Consider the following 19,032-nt stretch of genomic DNA (forward strand, 5'->3'; position numbering starts at 1 on the left):
AGCTCAAACTAACTATTTTATCAACATTTCAGACCTTTATTTTGATATTGTTATTTTACCTGGAAAGAAAAGTGGAAATTCATGTTTAATTATTAGATGAAAACTTCTCGAAACATTCATAATCTGATTCTTAATCGTACTGGGTCAAGTCTGGAGAAATGGTGACTTGTAGAGAAATGTTTACAACCTACAATTGTAATTAAGTAGTTTGAACTTATGCATACCTTATATTCTACTACAAATAAATTTAAGTGTTCTTAACATAACTAGTTCAAACTACATTCAAACCTGTTAATTTATGAATGTTAAAATTGGTATTCAATTTTTTTGTATGTTTAGAAGTCAAATATTACTTAAAATAAAATGAGTTTAATTCCTATATTTATCAATCATGTTTTTCTTGAATGAAAGTGATACCTAAAACAAATAGCGATGTAATTGGAACACTAAATAATTGCATGAGATTTGAAGCACGTAACTCTAAATTTAAACTGTTTGCTTTTATGAAGTAAAGCATTGGAAATCATTTGACAGATTTCATCATGTGCACTTATAAATAACATAGACTGAATTAACAGAAAAATGAATTCTGTTCGAGCCTGTGTTGAATCTAGCTACAAAAACAGCTGTAGTTTATTTATATTTAACCTTCAACAAGACTAACAGTAGCAATCAAAATTTCCACAGCATTAAGGTGAGCATTAATAATTATGTTAGAAAACAAAAATCAACGTAAAAATGGATATGGCCAGTCATCATATCCAGGCTAACAAAAAAAGTGTTAAACCAGTTGGAGTACTGACTTATATCGTATTGTCTTAACTTATAAAATACTTTGCAAACTGTGGAAACTTATTGTAAAATTTAGAAAAAAAAGACAGTAGAAATACTCTATCGGAAATATGCTGATATACTAAGAAAACCTTAAAAAGTAATTTGATCAGATTCATAGAGAGATAGGCAAAGAAAATATACCTTTTACTGAAGAGCTTTTAAATTTAGGATACAATACCGACAAAATTATTATTTCTCTAAACTCAAAAATAAAAAAATATTATTTATGTTATTTCTTGTATTAAAATTTAACACAAGTTACTACAAAGTTTGTTGCACGTGTACACACACACCTGAATAAATTAAAGAACATATTTTCATTTTATGCTATAAAATAGCAATCTCCCATGATTAGTATTCTTAGGAGTCAATATTGTATCTTAATGATAGTGTATTATTTATACTTATGAATAAGTTTGAACAAAGTAGATCTAGTTATTAATTGTCTAGATATCTTGTTACTAGTGGTACCTGAAGATCATTGCTGTTCTTTATTTTTATTAAAATAATAATGTGGATAAGGACATAATTAATACATTAGTAAAGTTAGCTGAAGGCATAAGACTCTTGTGAAAACAATATTCGTCAAATGACTTAATTATAATAAGCGCATGGTAATACATTTTGGTTACCATAATTTGAATCTCTCGTTTAATAGAAATGGGAACCCACTCAACAGCGTGACTGAAGAAAACGACCTTGCTAAAGTGTAAATTAAGTCACTCAGACCAATGAAGTAGTGGTCTATTGCTAAAGGTAAGTAAATAGAATTCTATATTTATAGAATTTATAGTATTTATAGTCATGTTAATAAAAAGATGCGGTTATCTCTATACAAATCACTAGTTAGATTTCCTTTTGTATGGTTTAGAATATACAGTTATATTTTCCATTAAAAGTTTTGATTTAACTGTTATATTGACCCCATCTAGGACAACAGTAAGTGTACAGGCTTACAACGCTAAAATCAGAGGTTCCATTCCCCGCGGTAGACACAGTAAATAACTCAATGTGGTTTAGTTCTAAAACAAAGAAACTGTTATATTTATCGTAATCATGTAAGAAAAACTATGCAAGACTACATTTTTTAAACCAACAATGTCAATGTGTTATTTATAAAGCTCATTGGAGTTTTAAAAACTTGTGCACTAGAATTAACAGTGGACAACAAAAATAACTTTTATTTGATTTGATCTCGTCTTATTTTCTTTCGTGAGTGACGAAAGTTTTTATGCCCTATATCGAAAACAACTTACCAAATTATATTTTTAAGCTTTCTCAATTTTCTTGCCAAGCAGACTGTGAATCACATATAAAAACGGTGATTGAAAATGCAGATAACTTGGGGTTTGTGTGCAGAGTGAGCCCAGAAGTTTGTCATGAAACACTGAAATTTACCTGAGCTTAATCTTTCTGTTAATGCACATCACGAGTGTGTCTTCAGATAACAGAAAACTAGTTATTAGTTTGAGGAAACTGGCAACAGTCTCATATTTGATCACAATCGTTCTTTGTCGTGACTTGTCAGAATAAACATCAAATAAGCCTGAAGAATGATATATTATCGTTATATGAGATGACAAAGAAATGTTAGACACGCAAAGTAAGGCGTGTCGATATTTTTTGATACTTTATGTCGAAAGGAAACAGCTGTATCTCCTCGTGCGTTTTCTCATAGGCTGATTTATTTTATAAAACTGACCTGATTGGTTAAACAATTATATATTTTGGGAAATAAGCTAATGGCGCATTTCTATTTCACGAATAAGTAAAAAGCTACCAACCAATTTGAATGTAGTTTGAATAAGTCATAAAATTAGTGAAGACATACGGTCATCCAAAATGAAAAACTTTCCAACTTAAGTCATTCAAAAAAAAAAAAAAACGCGTGTTGACGTGACACGGAAATTTTAATGAAATAAATTATATTATTTATTGTTGCATTAGTTAATAACCAATTAGAAAAGAGAGAAAATCTTAACTGTTCCTGAAGTTCCTAAATTTTTATTTTTGTTTTACAGTAACATAGAGAAAGGTATTGTAGCGTTATATAAAACCGAATTAGTAAATATAGTAACCTTACTTTACTTCGGTTTTTGATTTTTTTCGGATATTTGCTCGAAGTTATACAATTGCTAACTGTACTAACCATTCCTAATTTTGACCCGATAGACTAAAGAAAAGACAACTAGTCCATAGCCTAAATGCCAACTTTTGGGCTACTATAATCAAACGTGGGATTTATTTGTGATGTTTATGATGACTGTTTTTGAGACATAGGGTCGTTAACCATGGATATTTTAGACCCACAGTCCAGGATACCAACTATTAAGTCATGCTCAATCCATTATATTTTTGTATTTAATGTTGCTGTTATATAACTGGTTTCTTGAATACTTCAATGAAACTGTCTTTCTTATATAAATAACTTATTTTCTAAGTTTGTTCGTATCTTCTTTTGCTGATAAAAATTTAAATTAGACTTGCTAATTATTTTACTAACCGTATATTATACAACCTAGATATATCTACATAATGACAACTGTTATATCAAAGTTCCACATTGTTAAATAAACTAATATCATCACAACGTTAAAAGCGCACAATAATTTATTAACAACGACGTTGGCTCACTCTGCACACTGGGACGGTTGGTACTACTTTGCCATTTCATGATCAGCATCACCAACGTACGTAGACTTAAGTTAACTTCATTATGGGGTTTAACAGTTGTATGAATTCCGTTAGATTTCCTAACATATTCATCATATACCACACCTACAACTAAATCTGATGGTAATGTATAATCATCTGCCCATACTTACATAGCCTCAGTAACTCGCATCATGCTTTCAGAGATATTACTCTTCTAACTAACAAGTGCAATTTGGAGTCGAAATAATTATGGTTTGTAGAAAAATGTGTCTTTTCTATTTCATTATTTAACATGAATTTTATAAACAAAATTTCGTACATACGGAGTAGATTGTTTTAATATAGAACATTGGTCAAGGAATTAACTAAGGTTCTTTCATCTATTTGCCCTTATTTCTCTAGGGCAACACGTGTGCTTTGTCGTGGAAATATTTCTGTAAAGTTGAATAGTCTATGTAGACGTGGACAGTGATATTTTCTACTACCAGGTTAGGAAATATCTTAAAGTTACCGTCCCTTGATACGAATGGCCAACTGTTTCGTGGGTAACACCTTCACCATTACTTTTGTTGTAATCTTTTGTATTAAATAAAGACAGTTTCACTTGCTTTACTTTTTATCCAGTTTTTTTCTTTTACATCTCACTCGAAACCAAAGGATTCTGTTTTGATCCATGATACATTTCGTGACAGAACATTCTATTATGTTGTTAAACCTACAGTTACGATAGAAAGTGTTTGTACCCCTGCGTGGTGAGTAGTCTTTTCCTCATAACTTAAAAAGTATCACAATTAGGATAATGAAAGTACATTGTATTATAAATATTATACTAACACATATCCACATAACTTTTTATGTAAATTGAATGACAAATAAACTGTTTATAAACAAATAACCAAACATAGGAGGTGCAGAAAATGTACGTGCGTCAACTTTAATGGTCAGTTGTGTGGCCTTTCAAGTGAATTACTTGGCGCAATCTCTCCTCATAGCCCTCCATGATCGTTTGACAGTACTCGACTGGTATTGTCTTCCATTCTTTTTTACAGAAGGCCTCCAGTTTCCCTTACCAGTTTCTGTATGTCATTACGTGTTAAACGAGGGTTCCTACTAACTTCCCTGAGAAGCTTCATCTTGGTTCTCTCTGGAATTTTGGTGGGGCGTCCGGAACGAGGGAGGTTAGCAGTTGATCCTGTGAGCTTAAACTTGGCAATTATGCTTTGAACAGTAGATTTCAGCACATTAACTTGTGTAGCAATACCGGAAAGAGACACACGAGACTTGTATTTTACAATAATTCGTTTTTTTAAATCACTGGATAGTTGTTTCCTGTTCACCATAATGACCAAGCAGATAATGACGGAGACAGCGCTAAATTGCCGGAAGTAAATTTTTGGCTGGGTAAATTCCAATAATCATGAATCCAGTGTCTAGTTTTGGAATGGTATAATGTAATTTATTTGCAAAACTAAACAAAATTTTTACGGGAATATCAGTTTTTTCACACGTTCTGAACTGTACTAACACTTTCTGTTCCTTCTATTTTTGGTTATTTGTTTATAAACAGTTTATTTGTCGTTTAATTTACATACAAATTTACGTAGATGTGTGTTAGTATGATATTTGTAATATGTTGTACTTTCTATTAGCCTAATTGTAATACTTTTTAAGTTATGAGCAAAAAAACCCCTAGGGACGCGGGGGTACAAACACTTTCTGTCGTAACTGTAACTGATTACTCTGAGGAAGTCAGTACACCTGAGTATGCTGCATAATAAAAAAGTGTTTTCTGTCGTTTTTTATGGTTTTAGTGTGTGATACTGCAAAATACAATTGGTGTATCGGCAGGAATGTTAACTTTTTTTCTCTAGTTCTTTAGTAGTGCAGTGCTCTAGGTTTTTACTTTGATGTCATTGTAGTTTGTTTGCAGGGACGCAATTCAACTGATTCATATATTAAGTTGGCGGATAGCTCGTGCAACATGATATCGTTCTTCACGATGCGTTGGTCATGAGACAGAATCAGAAAACTGTCCTCACACCTGACAAATACGGATCTGAGATTTCTCAGATATTGAAGAGAATTTAGAATTGGGATAAAGTTAAAATGAGAAAAGGCCTTTAGAGTACCTAAAAACAACAAATGATTCTAAAACCTGTACTTTTCTACGAAAATATCAGCTTCGTGTGTTTGGTATTTAGACGTTTAGTTTCTTTTACAGCTAAACTGGTAGTTAGAGTATAAAATGCTACGGTAGAATTGTACTTCAACAACTAACAATTTTTTTTTTGTCACAAAGAAAGAACAATCCTAAAGCTCACTAAATTTGAGGAGATATATAATCCTTTTTTTTTGTCTTTAGGAAGCTCGTATAGTTCGAAACCGAATCATAGGAAATTCCGCCTGCTGTTTTTGGTTTCATGGAACCGAGTATGAAGCCATTAAACTCGTAGCACGAGCTGGTAATGAGTCGTGTCATACATCTCCTGCCGCGAGACCATACCACGTGCAGTAGTAAAGTGTTAACCGCGTGAGGATTCGTCATTCATTCTTTTCTCTAAGCTACTAAATCGCTTACGATGCTTCATCCTGCCAACCACTGCGGACTTTTATGACTGTTACTGCTCATCAAAAGCCAAATGACACATTTCCTGTTAGTACATACAGGAAAACACAAGACACTCTGAAAAAGTCGTTAGGTATGTTCCAGTAAGCTGAAAATCCTAAACGTATTGCTTTAGAGCGCGGTCTCATTTGGAAAAATCGTATTTTTCTAAAACAGAACTTATCACCTTATTTATTTACAATTTGTCGCTTCAAAAATGTTTGATCTAGATATATACCTTTGTAGTTAACTGATCTCTTAATATTATTTCCCCGAAAGTTTGCCCAAGGCAGCCTGGAGAGGGTCACCTGTTTTATCCATTCACACCAATGTACAATAATGCATTGTCTGTCAGTCAGTTAGAAGGTATAAAATGACTTAACATGAGAAACGCTTAACTTTTCAATTTGTGTTGTCGTGACAACAGTAAAATGTGCGCATGTCATGAATTATGTTTATTTGTTTGTTTTAAATTTCGAGCAAAGCTACACAAGGGGATATTTTCGCTAGTCGTCCCTAATTTAGCAATGTAAGACTAGAGGGAAGGCAGCTAGTCATCACCACCCACCGCCAACTCTTGGACTACTCTTTTACCAACGAATGGTGCTATTGGCCGTAAAGTTATAACGCTCCCACGGGTGAAAGGGTGAGCATGTTTGGTGCGACGGTGATTTGAACCCGCGACCCTCAGATTACGAGTCGAATGCCTTAACCCTCCTGGCCATGCCGGGCCCATGAATTATGAGATGAATTATGCACTCTTTAGGCCACAACACAGAATGACATTAGTTTCAAAAGAAAGAAATATTCAGGGGTGGAGAAAAAAGTGGTCCCCCTTGAACTTGTTACTAATTTATTATATCTTTATTAGGTAAGAAAAAATATATAAAACTATAAGCCTTTATAACGCAATTGACAAACTTCGTTCAAATATGATCGCAAATCTTGATATTAACTTTGGCTTCCGTAAACACCTAAGCTTTTCATCATTTTAGTTTCGTTTTCTCAAAAAATTCTTGTGCACCTGCTGTAGTGTCTCAGATCTTATTTCAGTTAGGCTAAAAATGATCAAACATGATCTCTGCAATCGCGAAGTTGTTAAAAAGATATCTTAGAAATAAGAGATCTTATGTTATAGGATGGCCATATCAATCATCTAAAATCAATCCGATTGAAATTTTATGGGCTGAGTTAAACCGATTACCAAAAGATCATAAGCCGAACACGGTAGATTGTTTAAATTACTCAAAAAAGAATGGCAGTCAATCACTCAGGAATATCAGCACAAACTCAATGAAGCATCCACGTTCATGTGAAGCATTACTGAAATTCAAGTTCCAGTTTCATTTTTACGTTCAATTCTAAAAACAAATAGTTTTACATATTTTCTTGTTATTTACTAAAAGATAGAACAAATTAACAACAATGTCAAGGTGGACACTTTTCTTTGTCTATACCCTGTGAGTATTTGTTACTCTTATTTTGATAATATTTATTTTTGAAGCAAAACACTTTCTAGGACACTGGCGAAAGTACGTCTAATATGCATGCATATGCTATAGAGTGTATGAGATTTATGTGTATGCGGATCTACTCTAACATTCCAAATTATACCAGTAGTACACTTACGCAGAACTATTAGCAAAATATAATATGATCATCAACTTGAAATATAGTTAATGAAAAGTTTTCCCGTACATGAGGGAATATGAGGTCGAAAGTTATTAGCAGTATAACATTTTACAGTGTGTTTTTTTCATCATACCTCCATTGGAAATGCGGTGTTATTGACAGTGTGTTCAGATCCCACAGTATCGTCTTTCCCCCAGTGGAAGTACATTTCAGACAGCTTATATCTTGCATCGTCTAAGAGAGGACCGCCAATGATATCTGATCAAAACAAAAGGAGAGTCTGATCACACAAGTGTTTATAATTTAAATATATCCTAAGTACTTTTTCAGACCTGTTATCAACTTTCCTGAAAATAGTAAGAGTCAACTTTCAGCAACAATATATACGATAAAACTGAATCATATTTATTCCATACATATATTTCACTGTTTTACAACAACATAGAAATATTACAAATGACATTTCCCATTTCAATGTGTTTTCATTAAAGTGTCGGCCTGAATCTTGAAGGAAAAGATAGTTAAAGACATAAATATTTCGTTGTTTAATGTTACAGAAAAGTAATATGTTCGATATTTAAAATATAAAGAAACGATTCTTGTAATTTTTCAGTATCTCTACGCAAATTATCGTGCTTTTTCAATGTAGAAAGATGAAACTAAAATCACATAATTAGATGATTCTTAAAACTGCTCATTTATACATATGCGTTTCGTAAAAAATTCACAGTATATTACTAAGTAAAATATAATTAAACGTCCATTACAGATATATCCATAGCAACCACTACAGGCGACAAACTGGGTGAAGTTGAACACAAACGTCTCTTACAAGTCTTTCATGCAGATGCTTAAGTAATACAACGTTTATTTTACATTGCATGTTCATTAAACTTATATTTGAACTTTGCTTTACGTTTATTGTAAGGAGAGTAAATTTGCTGTGTTCTTTACATAAAAAGTCCAAAAATACAGCTTGTGAATTGATTTATTTCTTTTTCTTTTAAATTTCATATTCTTTTTAACTTTAATATAATATTTAAAACACTTGTGTGGTCATCATCTGTTAAACTGTCGTCCAGTTCACCTGATGATGATAATACGAGTATCCGGGATGTTGTTATGAAGTCAAAAGAACAAAACAATAAATGATCCATTCACAACCTGTACCTATGAACTTTTATTAACTTTACCAATTTATTATGTTTATCCCTCGGTGGCACAGCAGTATGTTTGCGCACTTACGACGCTCGAAACGGGATTTCGGTACTCGTGGTGGGCAGAGCACAGATAGCCCATTATGATGTAGTTTTGTGCTTAATTCCAAAAAAACAAATATTACGTTTACCCCAAACAATTAACCCTATTTTAATTGCATTAGTTCCATAGTATATTCCAGCAGCGATATAATCCACATTTATATTGAAATTACTATTGTACATTTAAAAAATAAATATTGGAATTATTACACTCAACATACCTTTGCTTATACTTCAGTACAACAAACTGAAAGTTTTGGGGCAGTGTAAGAAGCCTTTTGACTAATTAAAAATATACTTTAAATTTCTCTATTTTATATTTATCACAATAAATGAATAATTTAAGTAAATCCCAGATTTATGAAACTCAATTAGATTGCTTATCTTTTATATGCTTACCTCATATTATTGGTTCATGTACAAGGAATATAGGGTTTCCGTATTCTTCAGAGGAATACTACAATTACTGGCATGAAATTCCAGTCTGGGAGTAATATATAATCTCTAAAATTCAAATGTGCATTTACAACCTGAAATTATTTAACTGTTTTATGTATTTGTTTCTTATTTGGCGACCTGGCATGGCCAGGTGGTGAAGACGCTTGACTCGCCATCTGAGGATCGCGGGTTCGAATCCCTCACAAACATTCTTGCCCTTTCAGCCGTGGGTTCTTTAGAACATAAAGATCAATCCCATTATCCGTTAGTAAAGAGTAGCACAAGAATTAGCAGTGGGTGATGATGAGCAGCTTCCTTCCCTCTGGTCTTCACTGCTAAATGAGAAGTGAATAGTCCTCGGGTAGCTTTGCGCGAAATTTCAAACAAACAAATCTTATTTGGTCGAGAAGATTTTTCAGCTTTGGTTTTATGCTGTAGTTGGACCACAATTGATTTTATTACTAGAAATATAAATCTGTTAAGTGGCAATTTACTACCCATTTAATCATCTATACCTTTAAATAAAATTAAAACGAGTTACGAAATTTAGTCGAAGTTTACATCATGAACTATGAAGAGGGCGCAAACATTTTATGCGATTTTTTTAAAATTTCAATGCTTCTAATTCGTCCTTATTTTGTGCAAACGTGCTCCAAAATTACAGCACTTTTTATATACTTTTCAACAAAGATAATCACTATGGTTACAGTCCGTGATCAACAAACCACATTTTATAAACTGAACAGTTGGAACGCCGCGATAAACGTAATGAAACTTTCTTTGCCAAAAGTTTTCAAATAATTATAGTAAGAACTAAAAAATTAATTTGATAAAGTGCCAATTTATTTTTTATAAATGTAAGAGGCAAGTTATTTTTTTAACTAAAGAAATAAATTCTACTTGCTTGGAATGTTGGTTCGTCAAAAAGTGAAAATTATGTGTCCATTGGTATCTAAAATGATCATTCCTAAAGTTCTGTTCTTGTTTCGTTAAACATCGAATGATCATTATTTTATGGTAAATCAGATATTCGAAATCTCAAAGATCAAACTCCTTTTCCGATTATTTGAGCCTCTATAGATAAAGATATATATAATTAACAATCAACAATACAGTTTTTCTATTAGCTAACTGACGTTCACTTATCTAGACCGCTTTTTAACTTATAAATAACAAGGTATTGAAGGGACCATTTAAAAAAAGAACTTGAAATATTTTTAATCTTCACATAATCATATATTAATTGTTTTTGTCTTTTTTGAACAAAGATGAAGATAAAATGATAGATACACGAAATTAGAATTCATATATATGTGTTTAAAACAAAGCAAACAATAGAAAATACAGATGAGACTTAGATAATATTTTGAGTTTGAGAAAAAATATTATGTAAAGCCCGTCAAATAAGAAAAAAAGCTTAAAAAATACGTTATTTGAAAAACTATATATTTAATATTACGTGACATAAGTAAAAATAGCCAGAAAAGGAAATTGATATATAATACTCACATGACTTGTAACTATATTGACTATCGTTCGAGCTACCTGTGTAAAAAGAATTTACAATATCATAGTGTTATAAAATATATTATAATTTATTATTTGGCTGTCAGTACTCCACTAAGAGATTCTTAAAAATAAAACGGTGTTTTAATATATATATATATATCTTTTGTAACAGGTTGTTAGCGAGATTCTGGTTATCGAATATTAGTGTGCAAATCTTTTAAAATATATAGTTAATTTATTTTAATTGCTCAAAGTTGCTGACAAAGTTGTTTTGATGTTTATCACCTACAGTCATAGATATCAATTATGATTATATTCTACACTCATATAAATGCAAAAGTGAATTGTTTGTGGAATAATAACAAATATCCATATATGTAACTATAACTCTTAGGTTTTGCTATCAGGGTCTTTTTTAAATAGTTTTGACAAGAATGTAAAAGGTAATGAAAACTAATAACAAAGTAATAAAATTCCTGAAAATTTTATTATTAATTAATCGGTTGGGAAAACTTATTTGTAGACATTATTTACAAAATTAAGGGTTCAGAATGTCGTAGATACTTTTGAAATATCAACTACAGTCACCATTTTACTCCTTATATCCTGAAATAATTTACTGAATTAGTTATGATTATTTACAACTTGTTTTCTTAGATTTGAAATAAACACCTACAAAACGTAAAATAATTTCATACTGTGACAGTTAGTAACAGTACAGAGGTTTTACCAAATCAATCACACATTTTTTTCCTATTAATAACTTTTACTTACGGGCTTTATATTTTTTTTGTGTGTGATAACTTATTATTATTTCTTATAATTAAATAAAAAATTAAAATACAATGTACATTATATAGGATGGTATTGTATATACGACAGAGTTAACAAAGTATTTTCTCACCACTGAATCTTTCTAAACCTAAAATCTGACATTTAAGTTTAGAAACAAATTAAAATATCTTGAAGCATATTTAATATGATTTAAAAAAATTAATGAATGATACCTGCGCAAGCCATCCCTAATTTAGCAGCGCAAGACTAGAGAGAAGGCTGCTAGCTATAACCACCCACTGCCATCTCTTCGACTAGCCTTTTAGTAATGAATAGTGAGATTCACCACCACATTATAACGCCTCCACGGCTGAAAAGGCGATCATGTTTGGTGTGACGGGGATGCGAAGCCAGATCTCTCGGAGTACGAGTCGAATGCCTTAACCACCTGGCCATGCCGGGCCGGTTGGAAAACGAAAGAGTACAACAATATTCAACATTTCGAACATAGAGAAAATTTACTTGGTAACAAATATAATACAGCGGAATAATCTGCCTCCAAATAAAAATATCTTGAAATTCTGAAGGGATTTTTACAATTAATTTTTATTTAATATTTTCTAAAAAGAAAAGAAAAAATTGTGGAACAATTAAAAGATAAAAACATCTAAAGTCTCACATGGTGGTTAAACGTTTAATATGGAATAAGGCAATGAAAAAAAGAAAAATAACTGAGCCAAATTACATAATTTGTTAAATAAAACTAATGTTTAATCCTTTCATTATATATTTTTTGCTAAACAGGTCATCAGATGTCAAAAAGAAGTTCATATTTTATTTTGAGCTTCTATTCGTGATTAAAAAAATTCGGACCCCGGATGAACTTTTAATAATTGCTGTCATGATATGTACGATGTATTCTGATTGCAAGCAGTATTAAATGTATTTTCAAGTTGTTTTCTCCTTCATAGGTACACCGATTCCTATTTAATATCAGTTCGTGCCCTTTTCTCCACGAAAATAGCCTGGACTCAGTATTTTAGAGACTCCACAATATGCAGGAAGGTGTCGTGTGCAATTTATTAGTCGAGTAGTCTATAATTGGTTTGCAGACATCAATATAAGGTTATAGTGGCGAATTTAATGTTAAAGTTCATACTAATAAATGCTTAATTAGGTTGACGTGTGGCGATTGTGATGACAAAGAGAATTCTTATTAAGTCCCTGTTAAATTCTTTGAATGCAATGATTGTAATGATCAAGAAAGATGCGAACACTCAATACCGCCACAGAAATGTTACCCCACTATTGCAGGGGTTTCCAATATTTCTTTATACACGATATAATGTTCAGCACTTCTGAAGAGGTAACTCTCCTGTTTGGACCTGAGATAAATTGATTTCGAACTGATTGCAAGCTGCTACACAACAACATTTCTAATATAATTCATATCATAGTGATGAAGATAAGCTTTTATCATCGATCAGTTAGGACACGTTCTGATATGTGCTACAATTCACAAGATTGTTCCAATGTATATTCATTTAATCTGTAGCCAATGACCAGTGGCCATAATTTTGTAACATCGGGAGGAGTCGAGGCTTGAAGATACACATATACTACCTTCATACGACGTTGTTGTTGTTCATGTTTACATGATTATTCATTATCTTTAAGTTATAGTTTAGGCTACAGGTTATATGGATAATTAAAAATTAGAGGTTACTCTTTTTAACAAAACAAATTGGTAAATTGTCTCGGCTTTCTGATTGGGTAAATTCAATGATAACTTGCTTTTTAAGGACACCTTCCGCAATTTTTTTTAATATGACTATAGAGCCAAGATTTGTTGTAATGTATCATCTTTACTTCGCTCGTTTCATGTTACATTTCTGTTGGTAATGGTGTAGTTACTAACTTATTTTATTTGGATCACCGACCTTTCCGTTTCTTTAATTACATAAAGATTATTAAACTAGGTTTCTACTTTCATCCTCTACCGTAATGTAATAGTATAAACTGTCAATCAGGCATTTTTTAGTTCACTAACAAACATAAAGTACTTATATTTGTCCATCAAAAACCTGTTATGGTAGATGCCTTTGAATAGCTAGTAATGGTGATAAAATGTTATGGTAGGTGTCATTGAACAACTGATTAAAGAAAGGATCGTTGTTAATAATAATAAGCCTTGTTAATGGTGATAAACGTTTATGGCAGATGTCTTTGATGGCCCGCTATAGCCAAGTGGTTAAGGTGCTCCGAGGGCCGCGAGTATAAATCCCCGTCACACCAAACATGCTTGCCTTTTCAGCTGTGGGGGTGTTGTAAAGTGAAGGTCAATCCCGTTACTTATTGGTAAAAGAGTAGCCCAAGAGTTGGCGGTTGGTGGTGATCACTAGCTGCTTTCTTACACTGCTAATTTAGGGTTGGCTAGCGCAGATAGACCTCGTGTACATTTTCTCGAAATTCAAACACAAACAAACAAACAAACAGATGTCTTTGAACAGTTTGTTATTGTGACAGGCTTTTAAAGTAGATATCTTTGGACAGCTGGCTGGAGAAAGGATTGTTGTTAATGATGCTAGAAAGGAACCTGTTATTGTACCTCTTTGAAAGTCTGGGGAAACTTGTTCTTTTTCATTGTTTTGCAGATTAACCATGATATAACCATATCTCTACATTGTTAGAGTCCAAACAATCACTGACGCATCCTATAGTTAATCAATTGTACATCTTTTAATTTTACGAGCGTGAAGGAAGGTGGAGCTAAAATAGTGTATCACTGTACTATCTAAGCAAAATATTTATGTTATTTTATCTAACTGAATTTATATTTACTATTCTGTTTATGTTACCATCCGTTATATTAGCTCTTAAGGCACTTGTTCGCTTGAGGTCTACTCGTATGTGATGTACGTTCTGATACTATAACAAACATAAGCTTTTTTCCTGTCTTATTAATTTTCAAGAAATGAATAAATAATATAATTAGTAACTGGTAATATACTAAACAATCTCATAGGAAAATAAATCACCACAACATGAATACAACCTTGAATAATTTAAACCTATTCAACGTCAAACCATTCAAGTAAAAAAAAACAAACACCAAAAGTATATTATTTCAGCTAACTAAATTACGCTGTATTGCACAATAAATGTTTTACTTTCGAGATACTCTAATAACTCAGCAAACAGGAGTTTACACCTTCACATACCAGTAGGATGTTGAAAGATAACACGTGCTGCACGCCCTGTGTTCTGAAGCACACATTCCCGGCATTCCATATATCGAAACTCTAATGGTTTGTGAATATCTAAAGGCCTGTACACAGCATCTCTAGAGTTCAAGTTGACTGGAGATTGATAGAAACCCGTGTCATATCTGGTGTCTTCTTCATCGTATATTAACGACTCATTTACTGTAAAAAAATAAATACATATTACCATACAAAAGCACTTGGAACGTTTTCGCTATAAGCTTGAATAAGATATATTTGTTTCTGTTCCTTTGAGATTGAAGGTAAACAACTATGAAAATATACAAGTAATGTGAAATGTCCTTTAGAGATTTGCATATGACCGATTTTACCAAATATAAAATTAGATAGAATGCTTCTAGAAATAACTGTACCAATCTAAACGTTTCCTAAAGGTTCCTTTTTAAAGTCATTTCATCACAAATTTCAATCCCTCCAGAAGGATGAAAGTCAGAAGAGAGAACTATCTGAAGACTAAAGTTCGTAAAGAGTCTGTTGATTGTCTATATAAATATAAAACTATGTGTAAATTAATAGGATGGTGTGCATCTAAACTTATCTTATGTATACTCCATTTAATTAGAATTTACGAGCTAGTTATTTTATATTTTGCTTTTAAATTTAACATATCCCAAATACTCGGAAATAAACTCGTATACCATTTATGTTGATAACTATAATCTTGTTACGTTTACCGAGCTTTACATTTACAAACGTATCTTCTCAATTTGAGCACAAAAGTCACTTATAAGAAAAATGAATTTTAGTATAATGTTTTCCACAACTGGGACAACACTTTCGCCTATTACTTTAACCCTTGCACTGTAGAAAAAAGTACTTCAGAGTACTGTAGAAACAAGTACTTCACAATATTCTAGAAAAATAACGTCACAATATTATGCAAAACGTATCTTACAGTGGGTAAAATACGTAATAAAATTCTTCCGTTATTAAGAATCTACTGTACCCATTAAAGCTTGACTAACATCAGCAGGATGCTTGGATATTAAAAGGAAAATATATAATTCATCTAATGCAATCCACTCAATATATTTGCTCTAATCACATATTGCTGAAGAACATAATAAAACATTAAACAAATGTTTCAAACAATATTACATAGAGTAATCCCCAAAAGGGCCCGGCATGGCCAAGCGTGATAAGGCGTTCGACTCGTAATTTGAGGGTCGCGGGTTCGAATCCCGGTCGCACCAAACATGCTCGCCCTTTCAGCCGTGGGGGCGTTATAATGTAACGGTCAATCCCACTATTCGTTGGTAAAAGAGTAGCCCAAGAGTTGGCGGTGGGTGGTGATGACTAGCTGCCTTCCCTCTAGTCTTACACTGCTAAATTAGGGACGGCTAGCGCAGATAGCCCTCGAGTAGCTTTGCGCGAAATTAAAAACAAACATCTCCCAAACAATAACATGTAAAGAATAGCATTTGTATTTTGAGTGAGTAAAAAGATACGAACATCATGAAATAGCACCGGCTTTCATTGCTAAATGGTGTTAAATTTCTCATTAAGTTCTAACTGCAATCGAAACGCATCAGTGTTTTCTACTTTGCTACACTAAAGCCTTTAAAAAATCGTTTTATATTGTTAAAAATTCCATGTTCAGCGTAATTATAAACAAAACATAATACCAATTTTGTTTTACCATATATCTCTTAATAATCAATAAAATATTGGCTGAAATGAGTATTTAACACAAATTCTTTCTAAATCTCAGGAGCGAAAAATACACCTTAACTAATGATACTAAAGAAGCAGGCCCGGCAAGGCCAAGTGTGTTAAGGCGTTCGACTCGTAATCCGAGGGTCGCAGGTTCGAATCCAGTTCACACCAAACATGCTCGCACTTCCAGCCGTGGGGCGTTATAATGTGACGATCAATCCTACTATTCGTTGATAAAATAGTAGCTCAAGAGTTGGCGGTGGGTGGTGATGACTAGCTGTCTTCCCTCTAGTCTTACACTGCTAAATTAGGGACGGCTAACGCAGATAGCCCTCGAGTAGCTTTATGCGAAATTCAAAACACACACATTAAAGAAGCATGCTTCATTAACAATTAAATGAATTATGAAACCCTACAACCCAAGCACCTTCGAAAATTAAACCCACCCTTTTTCAGGGATGAAAATATCATTTTTATTATATTATAAGTGCAATAAAACAAAGTGCTACTATTAAACGCAGAACAGTGCTGGAGCTAATAATTGTTTAATTTACAAAAATAATTGAAAATGGCTGAATTTATGTTGATATAACATTGTTGTAAGAAACGAAAATATCTTTGTTATATCGATCCTGGCATGTCCAGGTGGTTGGGGCATCTACTCGCAATCTAAGGGTTGCGGGTTCGAATCCCCGTCCCATCAAAAATGCACGCCCTTCCATCCGTGGAGGCGTTACAATGTGACGGTCAATCCCACTATTTGTTGGTAAAAGAGTAGCCTAAGAGTTGGCGGTGGGTGGTGATGACTAGCTGCCTTCCCTGTAGTCTTACATTACTAAATTTGGGACGGCTAAAACAGATAGCCCTCTGTAACTTTGCGCAAAATTGAAAAACGAACAAAAACTCTTTGCTATGTCATCAAATTTCATATCCATCTGAAACGAGATATACAAGGTTAAAAATAAGAGAGAGAGAGACGATAATCGAAGGTAAGCTTGTTAATTTTCAAGTATATCATTTTCTGTTTTACATGAATTCTTTAGACAACCACTAACATTCCTGCACGAGAATTTGTTTTAAGAACCCCAACAGTAGCTCGGGTTTCTTTCCTTCAAAAGGTGCTTCTCACAATACAGTCACTCTTCAAGCAAATTTTATCAATTATGATCACTCGTACGCACAAGAATCAAATTAGATAGTCTCTGTAATACCCGCAAGCTTCATAATGTTGCTATCTTTTTTAACTCAAAAACATTGGATCAACACGTTATCAATTGACAGTTTGGCGGAATGATTAAACGCTCTGTGTTGTGGTTTTAATGCAGCATTCTCTAGTTCTACCTGATGTTGTCGGTAACTACAAATCAACCCAGACTCGAAATGTCTCACAACTGGTATCTTTAAAAATAAATGAGATAAAATGTAATGCTTGGATTCTGGGAGTATTTCTCCCCTCGGTCCATTAACTCTTTGTCTTTAAGCAATTAATTAAATCCTTAAAAAGAGCAATTAACCAAATCATGTGTTTTTCTTTCCATCTCAAGATTGTATCAAGAAAACTGGTAAAGCCAGAGAAAGCTCCCGTGTATCATTAGTTTTTTTTGTTTTTAAATAATACTGAACTACTTCATAAAATAAGACATTCTCCAGTGTCTTAGCGGTAAGTTTAAGGTATTATAGCTCTAAACTCCTAAGTGGGCAGTGAGCAACTAGCTCATTCTGCATCTTTAGGCTATATTAAAGACGTTACACAAGCTGCTTTTTTTTTTTTTTTTTGTAGTGAGTAAAGTGATAACACATAACAGACTTCGGTGGGCACGTTCTTTCTTGTTCATAGCGATGAATGATTAACAAAAACAGAATGTTAGCATACTTCTGTTATTTGCATGAAGTTTTATGTACTGCATACGTTCACGAGCGCCCAACATATAAATTTCGTTCTTCCGGCTGTTTAAAACTTTCATAAACATTTAAACAGTTTTAATATATACTTGAAAGTTTAATTAGCGACAGAGCTAATAATATTTTTTTATCTAAAATATGTCTAAATGAGAATTCACAAAAGTTCTGTTCTTATCAGTTGCAACTCTAAAAGCAGGGGTTCGATTAAACCGTTTTCATGAATAAACTAGAACGTCACACTTATGGACAAATGTCTTCTCTGCTATAGTATCTTAAAACAGAATCACCCATATTTGTACATAAAATACAAAATTCGGAGAACCAGAAAAGAGGTATGGCTATTCATTTATTTAATAAATATATACTATAAATATTTCTCGTGATAGTTAAGAGATCTTTACGCTTTCATTTTGCAGTACATCTGAAATATTCCATAAATGTGTCACAAGAAACAACGATAAATTTTTGTTTCTTGTCTTTAGGG

At 32.8% G+C, this 19,032-nt stretch overlaps 1 protein-coding gene and 1 long non-coding RNA gene across 4 annotated transcripts in view; one reads left to right on the top strand and one right to left on the bottom strand.

The window, feature by feature from the left end:
- The window catches only part of LOC143232181 (uncharacterized), an 80,978-nt gene extending 76,879 nt beyond the window's left edge, over positions 1–4,099 (top strand). The window contains exons 2-3 of the long non-coding RNA XR_013017412.1: positions 1,493–1,590; positions 3,892–4,099. This is a non-coding gene — a long non-coding RNA (uncharacterized LOC143232181). The remainder of the gene's footprint in view (positions 1–1,492; positions 1,591–3,891) is intronic.
- The window catches only part of LOC143232179 (carbonic anhydrase-related protein-like), a 66,073-nt gene that overhangs the window by 29,805 nt on the left and 17,236 nt on the right, over positions 1–19,032 (bottom strand). For 2 of the 3 annotated variants that reach the window (XM_076467290.1, XM_076467289.1), the window contains 3 exons: positions 14,928–15,131; positions 10,933–10,968; positions 7,860–7,984 (listed from right to left, as the gene is read on the bottom strand). In XM_076467290.1, the coding sequence (XP_076323405.1) occupies positions 7,860–7,984; positions 10,933–10,968; positions 14,928–15,131 (365 nt within the window). The remainder of the gene's footprint in view (positions 1–7,859; positions 7,985–10,932; positions 10,969–14,927; positions 15,132–19,032) is intronic. The other variant, XM_076467291.1, reaches the window with a different exon arrangement.

The sequence above is a fragment of the Tachypleus tridentatus genome, chromosome 11, assembly GCF_004210375.1.
Source record: "Tachypleus tridentatus isolate NWPU-2018 chromosome 11, ASM421037v1, whole genome shotgun sequence".
NCBI lineage: Eukaryota > Metazoa > Arthropoda > Merostomata > Xiphosura > Limulidae > Tachypleus > Tachypleus tridentatus.